The sequence below is a fragment of the Oenanthe melanoleuca genome, chromosome 1 (genome assembly GCF_029582105.1).
Source record: "Oenanthe melanoleuca isolate GR-GAL-2019-014 chromosome 1, OMel1.0, whole genome shotgun sequence".
Classification (NCBI taxonomy): Eukaryota; Metazoa; Chordata; class Aves; order Passeriformes; family Muscicapidae; genus Oenanthe; species Oenanthe melanoleuca.
In genome coordinates, this window is record NC_079333.1 from 81,039,410 (window position 1) to 81,061,344 (window position 21,935).

The following is a 21,935-nucleotide window of genomic DNA, read 5'->3' on the forward strand; positions in this document are numbered from 1 at the left end:
TAAATCCCAACCTAAAACGATGCTGTAAGGATTCACGTTACACCTAGTAGCAATAATTTAATTATTATCTTATTATTTGTTCTTTAAATCTCAGCATTTATTTACTACATTTGTTTACTTGTGATTTCAGACTAAACGTTCAATCTAAATTATCCATCGTGACCCACAACTGTATCTTTCTCCAGAAAGTGCAGAGCGTAAACCGCAGAGCAAGAGACTGGCATTTTCCAACCCTTGCTGGTAAAACCTACAAGGAAATAGAAAAATCCAGAGAGGCGAACGTGCGTTAAAGCACACCGCGTGTGCGGGGGTGGCAGTGCCTAATGCTTTCCATCGGAAACCTCCTTTTTGTGCTTCCCACCTTTGGGGCTGTCCCAGGCACCATGGCTGCCACCAGCAGACAGACGTGAGGAGCCGGGAGATGTTGTGCTCCAGCTCCCAGGCTGAGCACGGGGATGGTATAAACGTGGCACACGGATTCAGGCGGAAAGCGGAGTGTTTCGCTGTGAGTCAGCTGCAAAACTCCCACCAGCTGCTCCCGGGCAGCGTGGATAAAGGCCAGTGCGCAGCGCCGACGCTTCAGCGGGAATTCTCCCTTTCCCCGCTCGGAGTGAAAAGTGAAGTGTGCCGGGTCCGCAGGCGGCCCGGGGCTGGGGCTGGGGCAGGCTGTGCGCGGAAGGGCCGCTCCCGTGCCCCGTTCCCCATTCCCCGTGTCCCGTTCCCCGCTCCCCGTGCCCCGTTCCCCGCTCCCCGTGCCCCGGGCCGGCCGCCCGCATCCCCCGCGCCGGCCACGGGGAGAGGCCCGCGGAAGGAGGGCTCGGCTCCCCGCCTGCCCACGTCCCCTCCCCGGCCGGCAGGAGGAGGAGAAAGGCAGAGAGGTCCCGGCAGAGCGGCTGGGAGCGGGTTCGGAGAGCCCTCCTCCCCCGCCCGCCCCCGGAGGGGAAGAGGAAAGGAGCCGTGGCGGGCGGCGGAGGATGATAACTTAGGGCCGTGCTGCCCCGGGGAGCTGCCCGCGCTGCCCGGCCAGGAACCGGGGCGGCAGCGATGTCCCAGGGCACGGCAGGGGGACCGGGAGCGCCTCAGGTGCTGCCGGAGGGGAAGGAGAGGCAGAGGAGGGGGAGGCGAAGGAAGAAGAAGGAGAGTAAGACGCGGCTGGTGCGCTCCAGCCTGCTGTTACCTGAGGCCGAGCCGGAGAAGTCCAAGAGGACGGTGCTGGCCTGCAACCAGCTCAAGACCACCAAGTACACGGCGTTGTCCTTCCTGCCCAAGAACCTCTTTGAGCAGTTCCACCGCCTGGCCAACGTCTACTTTGTGTTCATCGCCCTCCTCAACTTCGTGCCAGCCGTCAATGCCTTCCAGCCGGAGCTGGCCTTGGCCCCCGTGCTCTTCATCTTGGCGGTCACGGCCATCAAGGACCTGTGGGAGGATTACAGCCGCTACCGCTCGGACCAGGAGATCAACCACATGGAGTGCCTGGTGTACAGCAGGTGAGGCTCAGGGAGGGGACTGGTGGCACACAGCGCTCAGGACAGCGCAGGTGAGGACAGGGCAGTGGGCAGCTCCATCGCGGAGGGCTTTCGTTCCCACTTCAAGTGCAAAGAAACTTCCAGTTGCCCGTGGAACTGGTGTCTCCCAAGTCTCAGCTCAGAACTGCGGGAGTTCACACAGTCCTGTACCTGCAGGTGAAAGTGAATTCGCTCTGACGGGTGGGGTCCCGCAGTAAATCACTTCATGCAGACACTTCCCAGTGTGTTCAGTAAATTACACTCGTGTATCGTTTCGGGCATTCATTATAATTTCGTTGTAATAATATGAGAACTCACGCAGTCTGCTATTAATCTTCAATGAGTGAAGGAAGGATAGAGGCCAGAGGTTTCTGAATTTCTGTTATGTGACGCTTCATGATGTGAAATTAGCGAGCCCAAACTTTGCCTTTCTAAAGAATGAGCCAGTCTTTCCATTAAATGTTTACTTTTAAGTGAATGTTTTTTATTTATCATCTCAAGCGTCATCATTCCCTGTGACTTTGCTATTTCCCAGTGCTTGTGTTGGAGCATTAGGTCATTTATGGCTCTCAGAATTAGTTTTTCTAATGATCTGGGCAATACATTTAGAGTAATGCCTTGGTGTTTGTAAATCAGACTGAAATGACTTTTGCATCGACATTTATGTGCTCAGACGCCAGCTATACAAAACTTTTGTTTTGCTTTTCTCAGAGTGCCAGTCATCTCCTAGTAGTCTAAGGCTAAGGTTTCCTTGGGAATGAGAGAAGAATGTATTTTCTGAGAAAGCAGATTTTAGTTTCATTTCTGATGCTTGTAAGTCTAAAAGAAATGAAACACGTGCCAACAAACTTACAGTCTGATTCCACAGACGGACTGGGAGGGTCTCCTGGGCTGACGTAAGCATGTGACAGAGCAACTCTCCTATTGCAAGAAAGGCATGAGAAAGAAAATACACTGAAAAAAGAACTCAGAAAAGGCTGCATTTCCAACATCAGCAGGCTCAGCTTGTTATTTCACAAACTGGTATCATGTAAGAAATCTCACTGAGGGATATATTCCTCCACCAGTAGATATGCATGCATGAGAACATAAGTAAAACTGCCTTTTTTCTGTAAACTAAACAAAAAATGACCCAATCAAGTCACACATGTAGTTACTGCTCACTGTGGCTGTGCCTAGTGCCTTGCTTGCCTGTAGGACTCTGACCACTTCTTGAGGAAGGTGGATCACAGGACGTCTTGTAAGGGGCTATTCATGCAGAAAGTAAAACAGTGCTGATAAGGATCGTTAATCTAAGCATCCTTTTCCAGACAAAATCAGTTTAGAAATAAGCACTTGTGTCTCCTAGGTTGAAAAGCACTAAGTGCCCAGTGCAGAAGATGTTAAAAATATTAGCAAATACCAGTAATGGGATATTAATTCTGGAATGCTTTTCCCCCAGCAATTTTCCATATCCCTCTCTGCTGCCAAAAATAGTAGACATGACCATGAGAAAAGGTGTACCTTTGTTGTTACTCTCACTTGTGGTCTTTTGTAAGTCCCAGCTAAGTGCACTACCCTTTGTCATGCCTGTGCTTGTCACAGGCAAAGTCAGAATTGTTCCTTTTACTGCAGAGTTTAGATGGCTGCTGAGTGACACTTACAGAGATTAATTTGGGAGTGGTTTTCCTTTGCATTGGCATCAAAGGCACATGTCAGCCAAATCCCTGTGGGGCAGCAAACATGGAAGTGTGAGAACTCTGTCACCTATTCAGATACAGATGCAGAGCTGAACGATGTGTGCCTGCAGCCCACAACAGAAATGTGGTCCCCAGCAACAGCACCTTTTCACCTTCCAGCAGTCCCTAGGGAAAGCTTCCCTCCCACAATTAAAAAATACAATCAAAACATGCAGTTAAAGTAATTTGCTCACATGTTTTTAATCTGCGCAGTTTTTCTTCTCTTGTAGCTTTTTTTAAACTTCACCAAGTCACCTTTTTAAACACCCTCCAGCTCCAGTAAGCAAGATGGGACTAGAAACTTGCTACTTCTGCAGATAAGAGCTAAGATTCTTGCTAACTCGAGTGACGGGGTACCAAGATTGAGAGATTTGTATCAAGGTCATTGAAGTTGCTGGGCGTGAGTGCAGAAAAGCTGTTTTCTTAGAGAGGTGTCATGCCAGGAGAAACACAAAGGATTGATCCTGACTTTTACTTTGTTTCCTTAGTCTATGTTTCTGGTAAAATGTTGAAGCATGTCACATAAGGAAGTAATAAATGACAGCTTTCTCCTCACATGGATTTAATGCTGATGCCTTATCAGTTTTACTACCTTTTGTGCAAACCAGTCTCTCCCTCCCCCTACTTGCCACTTCCCTATGGTAGGGGCAGACTTTGATGCAAATGTTGTCCTCGATAGAAATGCTGCTGTAGGTTAATGAACATTGCTGCAGTCCTTTGTTCCCCTAGGGCTATCAGGGAGCAGTAGCTCTTCTCTTGCTGCTCAGTTGTTCATAGCTTGGAAAGAGCCTTCTGCAAGATAGGATGTATCTGAGTTCCAGGACTCCCTTTCCTGCCAGCCTTCCACACAGCTGCTAGTCACCTCAAACACAGATACAGTGTTCAAACACACTACAGTGAAATTGAATTATAACAGCAACAGGAGACAGGGACTTTTGCTTCAGTAGTAGAGAAATGCCCTCTGTCTCATGTTCCATGTTGTTTAGTGACCAAGTAAAGATTCAAGCTGGATATTGTGTGTTCTGTCATGTATCTTTTTTATCCATAATCCATACATGCTTTCCTGGCTGCTGAAGTACCTGTCCTCTGTAAGATACAAGCAGCATTTAGTGATGCAGAAGCTACAGGACAGAGAGAATGCAGGAGTAGGCAGAGCTTAGTGGGGCTCATCAGGAGGAGGTTCTACACACCTCCTGCAGTGTCCACTGCCTGGTGCTCTGGCACAGCCTACACAGGCAGATCATGTCAAGAACTGGGGGAAAATAATATTCTTCTGCTATGCTGGCAGTTTGATGGGCTGGCCTTTTTCCTCCTGCCTGCTCAGTGGACTCAGATGACCCATTCTCATACAGCCACTGCGGAATCAATGACTCTGTGGCTCAGAGTTGGCAACACTTATGAGACAAAAAAAAACAGCAAAGGATGATGCAACCTAAAGTAAGAACTTGAAGAGATGCAGCTTGTTTTGACAGAAAGAAGACAGTTTTCATTTAGAAGTCCTGGATGTTGTGGGGAGTGGAAAGTACCTCCAGAGATTATTGCTTTCTAGAGTCAGATGGAAAGGGAAAAGACCTCACTTTTAGAATAAATTGAAAGAAGCTGTTGAGTTTGAATTGGCAGCTTATGTCGAGGAGTGAAGCACACAGGAGAATTGCAGACTTGTGTTGCTCTGTGATGGACTTTGCAGGTCTGTCTATAAGAGCAGGCAGAGTCTTGAGGAAGATTTCTTAGCCAAGAGGAGCTGATAGGGCCTCTCTGCAGAGGCCTTTAGTGCACCTCTCTCATATGGCAATACAGAGGAAATGAGGCACTTACTTTAGGAGGACAGCTTCACAGGTCACCTAGAATTTCAATTCTGTACAGGTGCTTAAGATGGGAATGCTGGATGACAGCCAAAACTCATAGCTGATTTAAGTGGAGGAACGTTACAAAGGCATTAGAGCCTAGCCTGCAGAAAATTGTTTGTGCATACCTGTGATTACCTTAGTCTCCTCTCTTTGTTCCTCTTCCTCATTTCTATCACCCAGGGATTGAGGCTGAAGACTGGAGATTACAAATTTGCAATCCTGACAGTGAAATCTGTGTTACTGTCTTGGACTTGGGAGAATGGAGGGGTGACTTTTTCTTTGCAATTAGTGTCCTCCAGTGCTCACCAGCTCTCATTGGAGTTGTGGATGGCACATGTAAATGTCCACTGTTAAATATTTGATAGAGCTAAATTTGTCACTGGGGCAGAAGCTTTGATTTCGGTGTGCTGAAATACAATATATGTTTACATGACATGTAAATAGAAAATGAATAATGATAACTACAATCACAAGAAATAATGGTACTTGTCCATCAGGGAATTACATTTTATTGCTGTCTCAAGGCTGTGCTGGTGAAATAATCTCTGCTAACATTTTTCTAGGAGCCATATGTTCAAAACCGAAGGGCTTCACTATTTAAATCTACTCTCTTAACTCTTGCTGTGTCCAAGAGTGGTGCTTAAGAGTGTAATGCCTGTGCATACTGATCAGAGAGTGATAACTGCTTCTTGTGTCAACCTGTGACTTAGAAATTCCATAACAAATTGCAAAATACGACCGGATACTTGTCACCCCTGAGGTGTGGAAAATGTTTAATGGGGCACTCAGCTATCAAAGCAGACTGGTTTACATTAAATGTTGATTTCTTTCTGCAAAACTGAAGGGCTAAAGAGAAGAGAGTTTGATGTGGGCAACATTTCCTATAATTTCAAAAATAAGCTCCCTTCTTCCCTTTGTCTACCCACCTGTGAAAGCAATTCCAGCCTTGGAGGAAAAAGATACAGCAGTATTACCAAATCCTCACAAAGGCACAGTAGATCCCACTCATGGCCTCAAAAATAGCCAGATGATCACTTGCTTACAGCCACTTCACTTCTTAGGTGCCTGGTTTTGTTGGCAACACCAGTGTCTGAGGTTGTGAGTATCTCCCACTGCTACCATAGTCAAGAGCAGCTTCTTGTCCCAAAACGTGCTGGTAGGTGAGACATTTCTCACTAGAAGAAACAAGCTTGTCTCCCTTCCAGAACACAAATGTCACTGGAGGTGATTAAAAAGGAAACTACCTGGGATTACTCAGTTTCCACTGTGAGTGATTTGGTGCACAAAGAGCTGAAAGCAGGAAGTTGTGGTCTGAATCTGTTGGTGAGGTCGGTGTTCCTTCCTTGAGTTTCAGAAAGATGCATCTTTCTTCATCTTACTGTCTCTGTCCTTCACTTCAGTTGAGCCAGGATGGCAGTGAGTAAACTCAGTCAGCAAAGTAGATGAGGCTCCTCAGTTAGACTGACAGGGAGCAGTTTTCTTCTGCAGCAGAGCTTATCCAAGTAGCAAGGGATGTCTGTGCTAATCTGCTGAGATGTAGCGAGCTGGAATGCACAGGTGAACCCATCTCTCTGTCCAACTGTATGTATGCAGTTTATTTGCTATTCAGTGTAGGGTAAATTTTCTAAGTGCCTGAGCTCCTTTATTGGAAAAGAAAAATGCTTGACTTGTTACTAAGCTCTTTCATTTGTATTGGATGTCATGAGAGCCGTTGTAGGCTGTTTCACATGCCTCTGGCTGACTGCCAAAGAAGATGCTGTTAATCTCCACTGAAAGACCTGGTGATGTCCCCAAATCAATTTTTGCTGTTACACACTGCCCTCCAGAGAGACACCATAATCTCTTGTGCTAAGCAGACCATAGCCCAGAATTATAGGTGGCCACCTTGTGTGCAGATCTCCTTGCTGTTGTGTGTCTTTATTAACTTGAGACCACGATTATTGTTAGAGGTGGCCAAAAGAACAACAGCTCTATTTGATCCTGTCAGAGTGCATTTCCAAAGAAAATACACAAGAGAAAAGAATTGCATGTACTGTTCAGCTCTGCTTGGTGTTGTGATTCCACCTTCCCTGTGTCACGTAGTCAGGCAGAACTGAAAACCAGAATTGAAACCCATGACAGCCATGCAAAAATCAATATTTATGGAACTGGTTACTAGCTAGCATGGCATAACTTAGCTAGGACATTCCTCTCACAAGCAGATCAGTCTTCCAGAAGTACTAATTAGAGAAAGAAGGGTCCCTGTCACTGGGCAGGACTTTTGCAGGTACCTCCTCCAGGTTTATACAACCCTAACAGATGGGCAGGTTGCTTGCCTTGACACAGCACCAGGAGAAGTCCAAGTGCTGCATCTCCCTGGTGTGTAATCCAGCATGCTTCCAATTTGTGGGATACGTGCTCTGTGCAAGAGCAGTCTCAGGGGTACCTTTGCTCTTTCCCTGCAGCACCAGACCTTTTGGGAATGTGGTGCTTTTATGTATGGATGCAGTAAGGCCAGTGCAACTGGGAAGCCAAATGCACAGTTTGCAGGATTTGTGCTGTGCAGGCTTGGTTTTAGCAATTGCATATACTGAAAGCAATTAAGGTCATGAAAAGCAGAACAGTTTGTTTCACTTCACATAGTTGTGGAGGTGAACGAGTTTCCATGGCTTACCTTCAGCCTTAGTGTTCTCACTTTGGGAATTGTCACTAATGTGGCTGTGGGAGCAGCCAGTCATGTTTGTACCCAGAAGAGATCCACAGCAGAAACTTGCTTTGTACCCTCCAGCACTTTGTCTCAGCAAAATGTGGAAGCAAGACAGATTCTCCATGCACTGGGCCAGGGAGAGTGCATTTCAGTGAATGGCACAAAGTGAAGAGCCTGCTGAAAACCAGGACACTTGCCTCTCGTGGGTAAATGTGTGTAGTTATGGGCAGCAGCTTCCTCTGTTGCACATCAAGCACAAAAGTTGAATTGCTGCCAAAATTCAGCCACAATGCATGCTTGTGAAAGATGCTAGCTTATAGCTTCTCCTGAGCAGGTGCTAGTGGTGGTGTGCAGGGGAGAAGAAATGCAAAGGAGGAGCTTTAATAGCCCTAATATTGAGATCAACTGAGAAAATTTACATTTCCAAATATAGCTTTGATTCTGAAAAGGCAGATAAAGCAAACCTCAGGTTTAGTTGGAGATGAGACCTGCATGTTTCTGAGCAAATTGGTTTGATTTCTGCTGTGTGTACAGGAAGTGGAAGTGAGGGGGCTTCAAAGTGAGAGCTTACAGTGCCTGTCACATGTGAGCTGAGAGGAACATCTTTCTCTTTTTTACTCAGGGACACACAGCCTGTCCACAACAGGCTAGCCACCCAGCTAACAGGGTGTTCTGTCCTGTGGGCTGCTGGGGATAATCTAACCCTTTGGAGCTGGCAAACTACCATGTAGTTCTTTGCTCCAACAGGAGCAATATTTTAACTGTTTTGCAGGTGAACATCTCTGCCATGGTCAGCCCCCATCCTTCAGGCCACATTGGTTAAGGGACAGTCCTGAACTGACAAGGCATGCATTTTCAAGGGTGGGAAACTTCTTCCATCTCCAGTAGTGGTTTGTTACAGTTTTATTCTTGTCTGACCACAATTTCTCAAGAGTGACAAGTAGGCCACGGTCTTCAGTTCAGTAGCCAACATTTGCATCATGCCCAGTCATCTCATAAACCCAAACTCTGCTGGAGATTTGTTTTAACAGGCATGGAGGTCACTTGTTTTGTTTTTATGTTCTGGTTGTCTGGCAATACTGACCTACTTCAAGGAAGAGTTTAACTCCTTGACTGACAACTGACTTCAGTTCTTATATGTCTGTGCTGCTACATCAACACTGAGTGTGAACGCTATTGCAGAATATTTAATAGTTCTGTATTTCCCATGGAGGTTTTAGTTTTGACTTTTTGAATAAAAAGAGAAGGTCCACTGTGAAGTGACATCTTTTGTAAGCAGAGATCTTTTATCTTTGTGTATTATCTTATGCTTCCTGGGCTTTCTCTGGGTCTCACAGCTCCTGCCATGTTCTGCCTTCAGCAATAGCCATTAACTTATTGTTCGTACAATAATGTGAAATGTATTTATATCATCTATTGCAGTGTTGAGAAACAATATAAGAGATTAGTTGTCAATAAATAATTTTCTTCTTTGAATGATTGCATTTGCATTTCTGTGGAGTTTTGCAGGCTGTCCTCGTAATATAGGGAATCTTGGTATTTTGGGGATCTTATTAGTTCTTTAACTTCACTTGCAGCTTTTGGAGATGGATGTTGAAACATAAGCTAAGAGGTTCTTCATTCTTTCTTCTGTTTGCCTGGAGGTACCTAAATATTAGGTCAACTAAAACCACTTTGCAAGCTGTGTATCTGAAATGCAGAGGGTGGTTGTGTGTTTGACACAATTATGGGTGTTACAAGAATGAAAGAAGGGCTTCACTGTCAGGTGTCTCATAAATATCAGATAGGGCTTCTGGGTTTTGCCCAGTAGGTTCAAATGTTCAGACTTGCAGGGGATACTGGTAGGTGATCAGGGATTGAAAATCAGAAGGATCAGTGGTGAAATTTTTCTGCAAATTTTGAGTGTTGCTGATTTACTTGTGGTTACCAATTTCTATGCTGGAATTTTAGTGTCCATCCCTATGAGAGCATAGACTCTTGTAGCTACATCATATAGCCATATTAGAGGAGCAGCAGCATAAGCCATCATGCCACTGTATGCTATCCTCAGAATCCTGAAATCTGTTCATCTAATTGCAGCCTTTGACACTCTGCTCTTCCTGATCCTTTCAGGCTTAAATCTACTGAATCCTGTCAGGTTTTTCTTACATTATCTCTCATTTATTTTCAGTATAGTTCCCTGCATGGAAGCTCCTCTTGCTGTCAGATCCTGTGGGAGCTTTCTTAAATTTAGGTTTAACAGAAAAGGTGTACCACAGCTGAGCCAACCATCAGTCTAGGAGTGCTGATGAATAATCTGCTACACCCAAGTTCCAAGAATCCAGTTTAAAGTCTGTAATAGTCTTTTATGGACTGAACAATCCATGATGTATCTTCAATTTGAGGAATACCACAGTGGACTGATATCTGCCAGCACATGCCAGAAAAATGTGTGTGAGACCAGTAAGAGCCATCTGCAAAAAATATTGCAGTGTAGGACCCCCAGTCTGACTGTATCTTTGCATGTTAAGCTAATGAAGCTAGCCCTGAAACATAGTCTAGATTGGAAACCCAATAACCAGTGGATTTTTTTTTTGTATTTTCAAAGTGTTTGGTTGTTAATGTGGTTTTTATTTTGCTGGTTTTGTGTGTGTGTCTGTATTTGTTTTTTCTTCCAGTTAATAAAAAGGCAGAAATTATAATTTATTACCCCAGTTTCAAAACTGTTGAAGAATCAGCCTGATCTTTACCAATTTCCCTAAAGATAAAACTAATGAGCATATTTATGTCCAAAATACTTACTTCCTTTTAAACAGCAGTACTGAAGAAGAATCTAGCATGATTAATAGTGTTTTTGAAGCACATACAGTCTCTAACTTTTAAAGCCTTTGCTCTGCATTTAAGTGTAAGATTCCTCTAAAATTCCCTATGGTTATTCTAAATTCAATCCTCCTTGGAATGCAGGGAGCAGAAAAGGGGGAGAGTTCCTGAGTTTATTTTCAATGGCATTTGGTTTGGCTCGGAGGATTTTTATAATGCTAATTTGGTCCTTCCATATTAATTCATGTTCTTCCTCTGCTGCTCCTAAATTGGAAACTTTCCATTTTACATCTGGCAGTCTTGTCCTCAGTTGTTTAACCTTTATGCTTTATCACTAGAAATAGCTGTTTTGTGCATGGAATCCAGCCTCTTAGTCATAATAACATTCCCTTCAGCTGTCCAATCTGGCAACTTCTAGAAAGATTTTCAAGTTTGAATGGTTTTTTTGTTTTGCTTTGTTTTTTAACTACGATTTGCATTTGCAGAAAGCATGTCTGAGGTGATGGTGCTGCAACCTACCAAAAAGTTTTAAGCAAGAAAACTACAAGGCATACTGTTTACCACTGGTATAGCAGGACAGCCAGATGTAGACACAGAAGTGGTTAAGACCTGTGATCCATCGTCCCTGCTAGTTGAGCAGTATTCAAATTAGATGCAAACATGATTGCTGAGCATTTGGGAGCACAGTTCTCATTCTTTACACTTACTGAACATACATCCCAGATGCCCAGGATGTCTTGGGGATGTGTCCTCTGATGTTTAGCTCCTTTCTGACCTGTTCTTGTAACTCATGAATTCCAGTTAGATTCCACAGCAGTTCATTCCACCAAGAGCATAGACAATATGAAAATACAGTCTGTGAAGGAGAAGTTCCCAGTCAGTGTTTTCTGTAACTTTTATTACTGTGCCACACACCTGTACATGGTTAATGGGAGCTCTAAGGTGGTATGCAATCTGCACCTGGTATTTAGAAAGCTTAGTCTTTGCATCTCTTTGCCCAAGTCCAACTCAAATAAGAGGCAAAAGCCAGAAGAAGAGGTTTGTTTGGTTTTTTTAAGTGTGGCTTCCTATGCAGTTGGTTACATGAATGTCAGTTCTTAGAGCTCTCAGCTGTGAAAGGTGTGTTTATGCAGCACACACTCAGCACAAATCACAGCTGTCCCAGCTGCTGCATCTCAACACCCTCAGAGCCCCATGCAGAGGTGCTTGCTGCTCTGGAAGCAATTTGGGTCATTACTGCTGTCCTGTTTCTTAGCAGGGTTTGTCAGCTCAAACACAGCCAAGTTTACATGACTAACATTTTTCTCTGTGTGGATGGGGCACAGCTGGAGGGGGCATCCCTGCACCTTCCTCATTTATTGTCCTTAGACTGATAAAACCCAGTAAGAAAAAAATGTTCAGTAAATGCATATACAAATTACATGACTCTGCTTAATTTGGGGGTTTATTTCAGTTTAACTGTGACCAAATGGATTATAAACCATGATTCTAGCAGTTAATGCAGCACTGTTTCCTTAATAACTTTGGATCAGAAAGGAAATTGTATGACATAAAATCCTGTCAAAACACTCCTTTTTTTTCAAAGATACCTATAGATAATAAGTGTGATTTGTTACATCAGCACAGATCAAATTATCAGGAGACTCACGATTAAGAGTTGAAAAGGAAGTGAAACAAGCTGGATATAAGCTTAAAGATATTCAAGTGAATCAGATGCAAGCAAATGCTACTGCAAGTTGTTATTCTTCTATCATATTTCTGCCATCTCAGTTAATTTTTAGTGAAAACTTAAGTGGAAAAACTGCTGTTAAATTCTTAGGAAGGGTACACAACATTCTTAGGAATTTTACAAAGCTTCAGAGAAGTAGCCTGCATGTCTCAGAGCAGCATAGGCAGTTCATGTTCCAGAGTAATGTTTACCTTGCAAGAAGTCTGCAGGGGAACTCTATTTGAGCCTTGAATTTTCACCTGCCTTTCAGAAATAAGACACTTCTTGCAAATCAGACCTTCCTTATGATTTACAGGATCACCTCCCATGTCCTTAAATATCACTGGCTTTCATACTTGATGTCTGTGTGCATCTGTCTCTGTTGTAGGGCAGTCCCTGGTGATTGTGTGGGGAGCTCAGGGGCACATTCCTTCCACCCTGCAGGGGCTGCTGTGTTGGTGTGGGCACAGCCCTGCCCAGAATGCCTCTGAGGAGCATCTCTGAGCTGCTCAGCAAGGATTGACAGCCAGAGTGAGGCACAGAGCACCCTGGCACAGTCACACTGCTTGGAAAGATCACTGTACAGCACTTGGTTCAGAAGTCTCCAACTCCAGTTTCCAGATTATTTTGCACATCAGAAGACTCTCTCAGTCTGGTTTACATACACCAATCAAGAAGAAATACTGAGGTTACAGTGTTTACAGCTGTATATGTGTATACACCATGAAATCAACAGTTCTTGGACTGAGAAAGTATTAAAAATATGATTGGGAGTTTAATAAGTCTTTAAATGAATATAAGTGGAGTCATAGCTGTTTTTCTGTAAGAAGCAGAGGGTATTTTGTAAACATCAGTCAGGTGCTTTACAACAGGGTAGGTACAAGAGAAAATGGCTAGGGTGACAGTTTTGCTGTCTTGTCAAGAGAAAATGTGGCTTCACACATAGCAAGTTAGTAGTCTGCATGCTGGGACAGCTGTCTTTTTGCATAGCTGTGCTGTATCAATAAATCTCTGGGCAGTGGACAGCAAACAACCATTTTTGGGGAGCCATGTTAAAATAGCAGAGTTTGGTCTTTTTCAGCAGGCTGATGAAATAACCAGTGTTTTCATGGTACTAAAAATAGGCAACACACAGTGGCCAAGAAATTGGAAATCCGTTATTTTGTCATGTCCTGGGATTATTCTTTGGCCAGCTGAAACTTTTGGTCCTGGTTTTACATTTCCAAGAGAGGCACCTTACTTCTGAAGCTGTGTTTTGAACTCTCTTGGCACAGAGAGGGCTGATGGTTAACAAAGAGATCAGTCTGCAGGGGTGGTACAGGCAGTCCTTAAATCAACCAGCTAGGAGAAGGAAGAACAGAGCCAAACGTCATGCATCAGTAGCACTGACTCTGTCTCCTGTTTCAAGTTATTAAAATAACACTTCAGTGAGTTTTTAAAAGGCATTTTCCTAAATATTTTTTGATGCCCATAACAATTTTAGATGCTGGGAAGTAAATATTTTTTGCAACCAGTAGGTTTGTTTTGTTTTTCCACCACTTGGCAAGCACTGGTATTTGGGAGTTTTGTATTTTGTTTTGGTTATTCTTCTACAGCATTTAGGATGAAATAGAAATTAGCTTTGCTACCAACACCTTGCAGATACACACACACAAAATCCTTGAACTTGCCAAAACAAGTTATTTTTTGCTTCAGAATTCTTGAGTTTATTTTCTGCTTACATGTTTTCACAAACAGAGTGTTTCTTCCCAGCTGCTGTGGACAAAACATTGTGTCTGCAAGATTGAAAAAACAGTGGTTTTTTTGTCAGTACTGTGAAGATCAGCTATGGAAGTTGAAGAAAATATGCAAAATTTGATTATTATAAGGCCACTTAAAAATGATGTTAAGTTAAAAAATAAGGAAAAGACAAATGTGGTTCCAGCCTCTAATATCAGTAAAACTAATTCTTATTGCTTTATAACTGGGTCTTGAAATGAGTCCTTGGAGTAAAGTAGGGCTCTGGGGTTTTGATTTACATTCAATCTTTGGTTTCTTTTTTGATAGACACATTTCTATTGCATCACAAATTAATTTCACCTCAAAAGCATGTGAACTTTCCTTGCAGCAAGGTGGGAACATCATCTGTATGTCAAAATAATCAGTTTCAAGGCAAGCTGTATCCTCCCCTCAAGTAAGAGCTTCAAGAGCATCAGTAAATGAGGATGCACTCACTATTTTCTTCCTGTTCACCCAGAATACTTTTAAATAACCCATTTGTGCAAGGGATGTGTTCCCTCCTGCTCCTTTTTTCTTTCTCTTGTTTGGCCTAGTGTCTTGCTGAATTGCTGAAAGGATTTGGCAATCATTATGGGAAGGAGGACAGTGTCGAATCTTTAAGCCACTCACGGGGAGTCCCCAGGTCTCCACTCAGGTCTTGAAAATGCAAGTTGCATGACCTTTTCTGTGTGTCAAGGTCTTAGTCCTCAAAATGGGAAAACCATGATTTATTTCATAGAGTTTTTGCAGTTTGAGACAGGAATTTTTAAATTTTAAAAAAATGTGATTTGATTCCCCTTAAAGCTGAATGGGAGTTCAGTGTTTTGATTTTCTCATTTCAGCAATATTCAAATCAGCTATCTTATGTGAAAATGTCTATTTTTTTTCTGACTTTTGAGTTATTACTGATCTGATTTCACAACTTTTTCAAATGGAGTAGCAAATAGGTTATGGGAAAATTACAGTTTTGGTTATAAAGAAATTTGTATCTACCATCTGTAAGGGCATGAGTCCCAACACTGCTGTGGTAAATGGATTATCATTATTGTACTTCTCCCACAATCCTCAGAGAAACTCTAAAATAAAAAGAAAAATTAAAAGGTCATTGTCAGGCACCCCAGAAAAAAAAAGTTGGGCATTTAGTTAAGACAAAGCAAAACATTTGGAGGTGCCATGTGCAGAAATAACCACTTCAGAAATGCCTCTTTACTGAAGAAATGTTACTGCACAATAACAGTTGCCAGCTGGTAGAGATGGAACACTTTGAAAGTAGAGGTGCAATTCAGAATAAAAACATATGTATAGTAACAAATTACAGGCAGAAAAAGAGAATATTTCAAGTTCTCCATCATGTTCCTTAGCTACAAATAATCCTGTGAAATATTTGTTCCAAAGGTCAAATAAAAAAAGACTTCAAAGCACAAAGGGTAATACTGAAACTGTCTCTAGAACATTTATTATGAAAATATTTCAGGAGTTGAGAAACTTTTCTCATGCAATAGTCTTTAACCTAGTTACAGGTTTTAACTCTAGGTAATGAGGAGTTCTGCAAACACCTGGGCATGAGGATAATTGATGTCATCAGACTGAAAGGTTGGTTTTGGAGAACTTGTTTGAAGAAGATGCTGATAAGTGAGGGAAGCGTTAAGCCAAATTCAGTGTTTGCTTCCCTAGGATTGGGTTATGCAAGAGTTTTAAACTCAAAAATTAGATTGGACATTGAGAAGAGATTCTTTAAGGGTGGTGAGGAACAGGCTGCCCAGAGAAGGTGTGGATGCCCCATCCCTGGAAGTTTTCTAACCAGGTGGGATGGGGCTCTGAGCAACCTGGTTCAGCTGAAGGCGTCCCTGCCCACAGCTGGGAGGTTGGACTAGATCATCTTTGAAGATCCCTTTCACTTTGAACCATTCTCTAATTATATGCAGCAAAATAAAGGACTTGCACATGAATATCTGCTCAGAGGGAAAGCTGGGGTTCTCAGAAAGGGTGAGATTAAGGCATAAATGAGCCTATGTATTCATCAGCCAAACTTTGTTGATAGTGTCGAATTGCTTGGTGTTCTCTAAAACCACCTATATCAACATGAGATTTCTCTTGCAAGTCTTAGGCCATTTGCACACTATCCTGGGCAAAAACATTGGCATCTCCAGAGTGCTGTTGGTCCTATCCATCCTCTGCTAAGAAGAACCACCCACCAAAAGGTGTCTTCCCCTCTCCTGCCATCTGCTTTGGAGACATCTGAGCAAGTAGGACAGATGAGCTCCCTCACATCTGGACAGCTTGAATAAGGTGGAATGAAAACCTTGTGTCACCAGGGGGTTAGATGTGGATGTGCATAAAGGTGGTCTTAACAGGATGGTATTTTACCTTTATACTGATTAATGGAATATTGTATCCTACTAACAGACCCATGCCATTTGTTGTAAATATCAAACTTTGTTACCAGCTTTAACCTAAATATTAGCAAGTTTTAGGCCTAAATAGTGCTGTTCTATTGCTTTATACAAGCTGGGATATGCAGGTCTTCTCAAGTAGCTGCAATTATCACTAAGATGCTTTTTAGTACTAAATCCTGCGCTCCATTACAGGCCAAATTTTGTCAAAAACTCCTGTAATTTTGTTAGTGCACCAGTTTTTCCAGCAATTGTCATGCTCCATTTTTCACTAGAGAGACCTTACTTTTCCCATCAAGTGTGAATGAAGCTAGCAAACCGAGCAGCAAATCCAGACCCAGCCTGCATCACTATGGTGCCAAGGGAGCCCTCCAATGTCAACCTCATGTTACCAGTGGATGAAGCCTTTCTGCCTGTGCAACTCTGCCACCATTCTCACTCAAAAAACACAGGCTTTCAAAAGCTGTGAGCATGTCTGAGTCCTGCCACACCTGTAGAAGGGCTTTGGACCATAGCAGTGCAGGTATGGAAGTACTTGATTGCTGGGACTCAGCAGTGTTAGAGTCTGTTCCTTTTCCCAGCTCTGACAGTCAGCCTGTGTGCTCTTGGACATCTCCTGAGATACACCCAGCAGTAATTTTCCACCTGCATCTACACAGGTCCCAGGAGATGCGGGAGGCATTACGCATAGGTTCCGTGAAAGAGAAAAACAAGCTTATTATCAGTAGGCTCTAGGTGCTGGATGTGTGCTTCACAAGAAAAATGCTTGCACAAAAAAAATAAGAGAAATCACAAAAACCTCTGCTCTCACTTATGCCAAGTAAGAGGGTAAATTTCCTGCTGTCTTGTGTTTGAGACTGCAACTGGGGACTGAACACTGCAAAGATTACGAGACAGTCGCCTTATTTGATCCTATCCAGTTCAGCTATTTTGATTCATCTCAGCTAAGTTGCTGCCCCAGCACCCTTTTGCACAAATTTTGGAACATTGCAAACATAACAAGTGGATAGAATCTAATTTAGTGCATTCTACTGGAAAAAACCCAACCTGTACTCAATTATTCTGTTATCACACCTACTACTGTCATGCCGTTGTTTATTTCCAGACAGGGCAGTGTTGAACAAAAAAGGTGTTTGGTGTTTCTTTGGGGTGAGAAGCTGTAAGTTTATTCTATAAATACAACATAAGCTGACTTACACATTTTCTTTAAGGAGGGCTGTGTGGCATGCCTCAAATAGAGAGATCTTTACTCAACAGGTAAGGGTCATGACTTAAGCCTCTTTACTCCAGAGAGTACTTAATTGCTCTCTCTTGGGGGAAAAAAATTGACAAACAAACAAATAAACAGAAAATGGAAGTGTTCCAACTATCTGTAAAAGTTTTGTTTTCACACTGTGCTTCAATCTCATTACAATTTTTGAGGAGTAATATTGGTAGTCAGGCATTCCTCGGATGGGAAGTGATTAGAGTGTGAATTGCTGGAGAAAAGCACTATTTCCAGTAATAACACAGCAGGTGTTTTGAAAGAAAGCTGCTCTAACCTTTCAGATTGCAGAGGCATCCCAGTAATTCTAAGAATCACAATTAACAAATGCCTAATTTCACTACTGCTTTCCTAATTAAGAGGGAAAATGGTGTAAGGAACCTGAATTTTGAAAGATATTCTCCTACAAATTAGCAGTTTCCTATTTCTGGTCTGTCACTAGAAATAAAGCCATTTATATGTAGTTTGAAGACCTCCATGGTGGAGCATAGCATGTTGCTACCATTGATGGGCACACCAGGAACAAAAATCTATGTTTTGATCAAAGCCAAAAAAATATAAAGGCAGTGCAGCATGGAAAACAGATTACAGTTACTGATATCAAGATAATTGTTGTCTGATAGTTATATTGTTTTCAAGACACAGGATGCAACTTTAAAAAAAAATTTCTGCATTATTTACTGTTTGAAGTGGAAAATTTTGTCATAAATATTACCACTGAATGCAAATCATTTTGAAATCATCCGGATGGTGCGATGAAAAACTTGCACATTGTTTTCTGTCTGAACTTTGTTTAGGTTTAGGTCTTATCCAGTGGACCTTGTTCTGATATAGAAACTTGGTATAATCCCCATTATGCACAAGGTCAAGATGTAGTTAGATTTTCTTCCTACGTAGTTGCACATTATCTGTTGAGATTACAAAGTAAAGTTCTTAATTCAACTGTTAAACTATTCTTGAAAACACAAATTATGAATAGTCCCAAAAGAATATAGAAGCTTGTCCTGCTTGGACTGAATAGCACAAATCTCAGTGTTCCTAATGGACTTCTTTTTGCATTGTAAAATTCTAAGCATCAGAAGTAATACGAGCACTTAAAGTGAATTATTCTATTTGTTATGTTTTAAGACCATAGATTACACATTACTTTGCACTTTTCACTACTATATTTTACCTAATAGCCAGTCATCTATTAATGAAGGGGGAAATTTGCAGTGTCAGATATTGTGCAAGATATTCTGAGCACATTGCCACCCATCCCAGCATAAGAGCATAGGGGTTAGGTCAGAGATTTTTGCTTGAGAGAAGTCTGAATGCAGCAGAGATCTGCTCCAAAGCACACAGAAATCACTGTGAAAAACCTCACTGACATCAGTGAGTTTGGGATAAAGCACTGGAATTTCCTGAAAGGAAAATAAATGGCAAATATTTCTAATTGTAAGTAATTTTAAAGCAGACCACTTTGTTCTCCAAAATTACTTTTAAGGAGCTTCTAGAGACCAAGAACATGTATAATTTGATTAGTTTGATGTCTAGGATATTTTTTTCCTGCCTACTCTTTTTAGTTGATGGGAAAAAAATTCTCTTACAAGCTTACCCCTGATTGATCACAGATAAATTAAAGAGCTTTGATGTGGCCAGCAAAGCATACTTACTGATCTAATAACAAATACAAATGTTTTTGGAAAAAAGCTCTTGGGCGTATACTGATATTACATGTTTGTTTTTCTCCCCTCTTTTGAATAATAAAAAAAATTAGACCTTTTTTTTTAGGAATGTTTCCTCAAGCTGATTGTTCTGCTTAGCTATGCACACACTCTATAGCAGAAAGAATAAACAAGTGCAACTTTGTACTTGTTCCAGAACAAGAAAACCTGCATTCAAAACTCTTTTCATGAAAGTCACTGAGAACTTAACCTGTCTTAGGTTGCTCTTGCTTTGCTTTCCTTGCACGTAAGGCTTTCTGAGACCAGGACTGTTTGCTCTTATAATTCTCAGTTTTAGAGAAGAATATATAGAGATTAGTAAATTCTCTTGTTTGTCCTAAAATTCAAGGGTAAGTGATCAAGTTTACATTCCTCAAGTTTTTGTTAGGCTTTGTTCTGTAGAGGGAGGAGCTGTGAATTGCAGCAATGCCTGATGATAAGCTCCTGCGTGCTCTTTTAGCTGAGCATTTTAAAATTGCTGGTGCCCAGCATATTGGAAAATAAGGTACTGGAAATACATAGGTGTCAGTGCCTTACTGAGGTCAATAAGGACAGAAACTTGCCTGCCAGTGGAAGCCCAGGGCTGTCTAGGGTTCACTATAATGTCAGGGTCTTCCTTTTCACAGACTGTTTCTGTGTGGTTGAGATGACTTGTGGCTGATGGCTCCCTGTCCAAATAACCTCCTTTGTGAGGTTATTTGCCTCAATTGAAGTGCTTGTGCACCCACTGCTATGAGAAGGGTGCCCCCTGTACCATCCTCCAGTCCTCAGAAATCCCATTTGCAGCCTTAGTTTTTCCATGGACACTTCTATTCTTGGTCTTATCCAAGGATTTTCCCCCTTGTGGTTAAACACCCATTCTTTTCCTCTCAAGTTTACTCTGCTGGGAGTAATCGAGCGACTCGCTTGGCTTTGTTTTGTTCCCCGAGAAAACCGTAGTTAGTGGAAAAGAAATGTTTCTTTGATTTACTTTTAGATAATTTTAAAAGGTCAAAATGAAACCAGAAGCTTTCTAATGAGCACAGAATGATCACTAAAAAACTTAGTTGTTCTTCATTCTGGGTGAAGGCCAGGTTCATTCAAGGCCAGGTTGGATGGGTCCCTGAGCAATATGATTTAAGGAATGGCATCCCTGCCCATGGCAGGGGGCTTGGAATGAGATGGTCTTTAAGGTCCCTTCCAATCCAAACCATCCTCTGATTCATTAGGGAACAAAAATGGTGTAAACCAGAAAAGCATCCACCTTGTGAAAATGATAAATTGTCTGCCATCAAGCATCTTTAAGATTCACAGTGCACTGTGAAATAGCCTTCTCTTGAATTTTTGGTTTTAAGATAATCACTGTTTTTATTCTCTGATAATTCCATGCCTTTCCTCTGGACTCTCTAATGCTAATTTTTTGCTGGCCTCCTTTCTCCCCCTGGGCCCTGTGTATATACAGCAGGACCTTGTACCCTCAAAATATTGTTTCTCTACCTGTCTTCAGCACAACAGCTTTTGCAGCACTAGGCTTTGGAAGGATAAGGCCTCTCTAATATTCAATTTGTAGTAAGTTATCAATTGTTTTTGAGAATGCAGATTCCTCTCTTCCAGTGTTAAAGCTCAATTTGGAGAATTTTGGGTTTAATTTGATCCAGCTGTAATTTTTCTTGGGGAAATAACTTATCTGTGTTCTGAATGAACAGTGGCTGGTTTTATTGAAAACTAGAAGCCCAAGTGGGGTTTTTTTTGTTATTTTGGTGTTCCTTCTTTTTAATCCCCTGAAGCTATCTAGTTCATTTCTGTTGTGGCTGACTCCAGAACTCCTAATGAAAACCAGAAAAGAATTAAGTTTTTGGGGGACACATAAACCTAATATTAGTTTGGAAGGAGTAAATATTTATCCAGGCAGAAGGAGGTGACTTATTTAAAGACTGACCTAATTTATTATTTAGGAAAACCACCTTTCTGTATCCACCCTGCAGCCAAGAATTGTCCTTTTCGTTCTGGATTTTTTTTTTTCCCTGGGGAATATTTTAGTTTAAGAAATGAACCACACAACCCAGAATATACTGGCAGGGGCAGTCTCCCAGAATGGAACTACTCATTAAACTTATTTATCCTCCTAACAGAGCATTCTGAGTGTGTTGCAGTGCATTAGAGACAAAGCTGGATCACTGAAAGGTCACAGCTCTCAAAGCCAGTAGCTGTAGTGGAAGTCACTCTGGTCAGAGTTGGGTTTGTACTAACAGTTTCAGAAATGCTTGTCCATGACAGACATCTTCATTTAGCATTTCTGTTCAACACCTCATTTTTGAGCTACGTGCCAAGTAAACCTCCAGAAAAATAGGTCTTGGAGAATGTGGAGGGGTCAGGGAGGTTGTTTTTGTTTTCCTCATGTCATATTCACTTAAGGTAAAATAATAGATGAGGCAGAGTATCATAAACAGGGTAGAGTTTCTTATTTGAGGCTGATTGTTTGGTTTTGGTTTAGAGGTTTTTTTAATCCTGTGCAGTCTAGTGACAAGAAGGAGCATTCCTTATTTGCTGGTAGTAATTGAGGTGTTGGATA

At 42.1% G+C, this 21,935-nt stretch overlaps 1 protein-coding gene across 1 annotated transcript in view; it reads left to right on the top strand.

Moving 5' to 3' along the window:
- The first annotated feature begins 857 nt into the window (after positions 1-857).
- Positions 858-21,935, top strand: part of ATP10A (ATPase phospholipid transporting 10A (putative)) — a 108,035-nt gene continuing 86,957 nt past the window's right edge. The window contains exon 1 of the mRNA XM_056497369.1: positions 858-1,487. Coding sequence (XP_056353344.1) covers positions 1,045-1,487 — 443 coding nt within the window. The 5' untranslated portion in view covers positions 858-1,044. The remainder of the gene's footprint in view (positions 1,488-21,935) is intronic.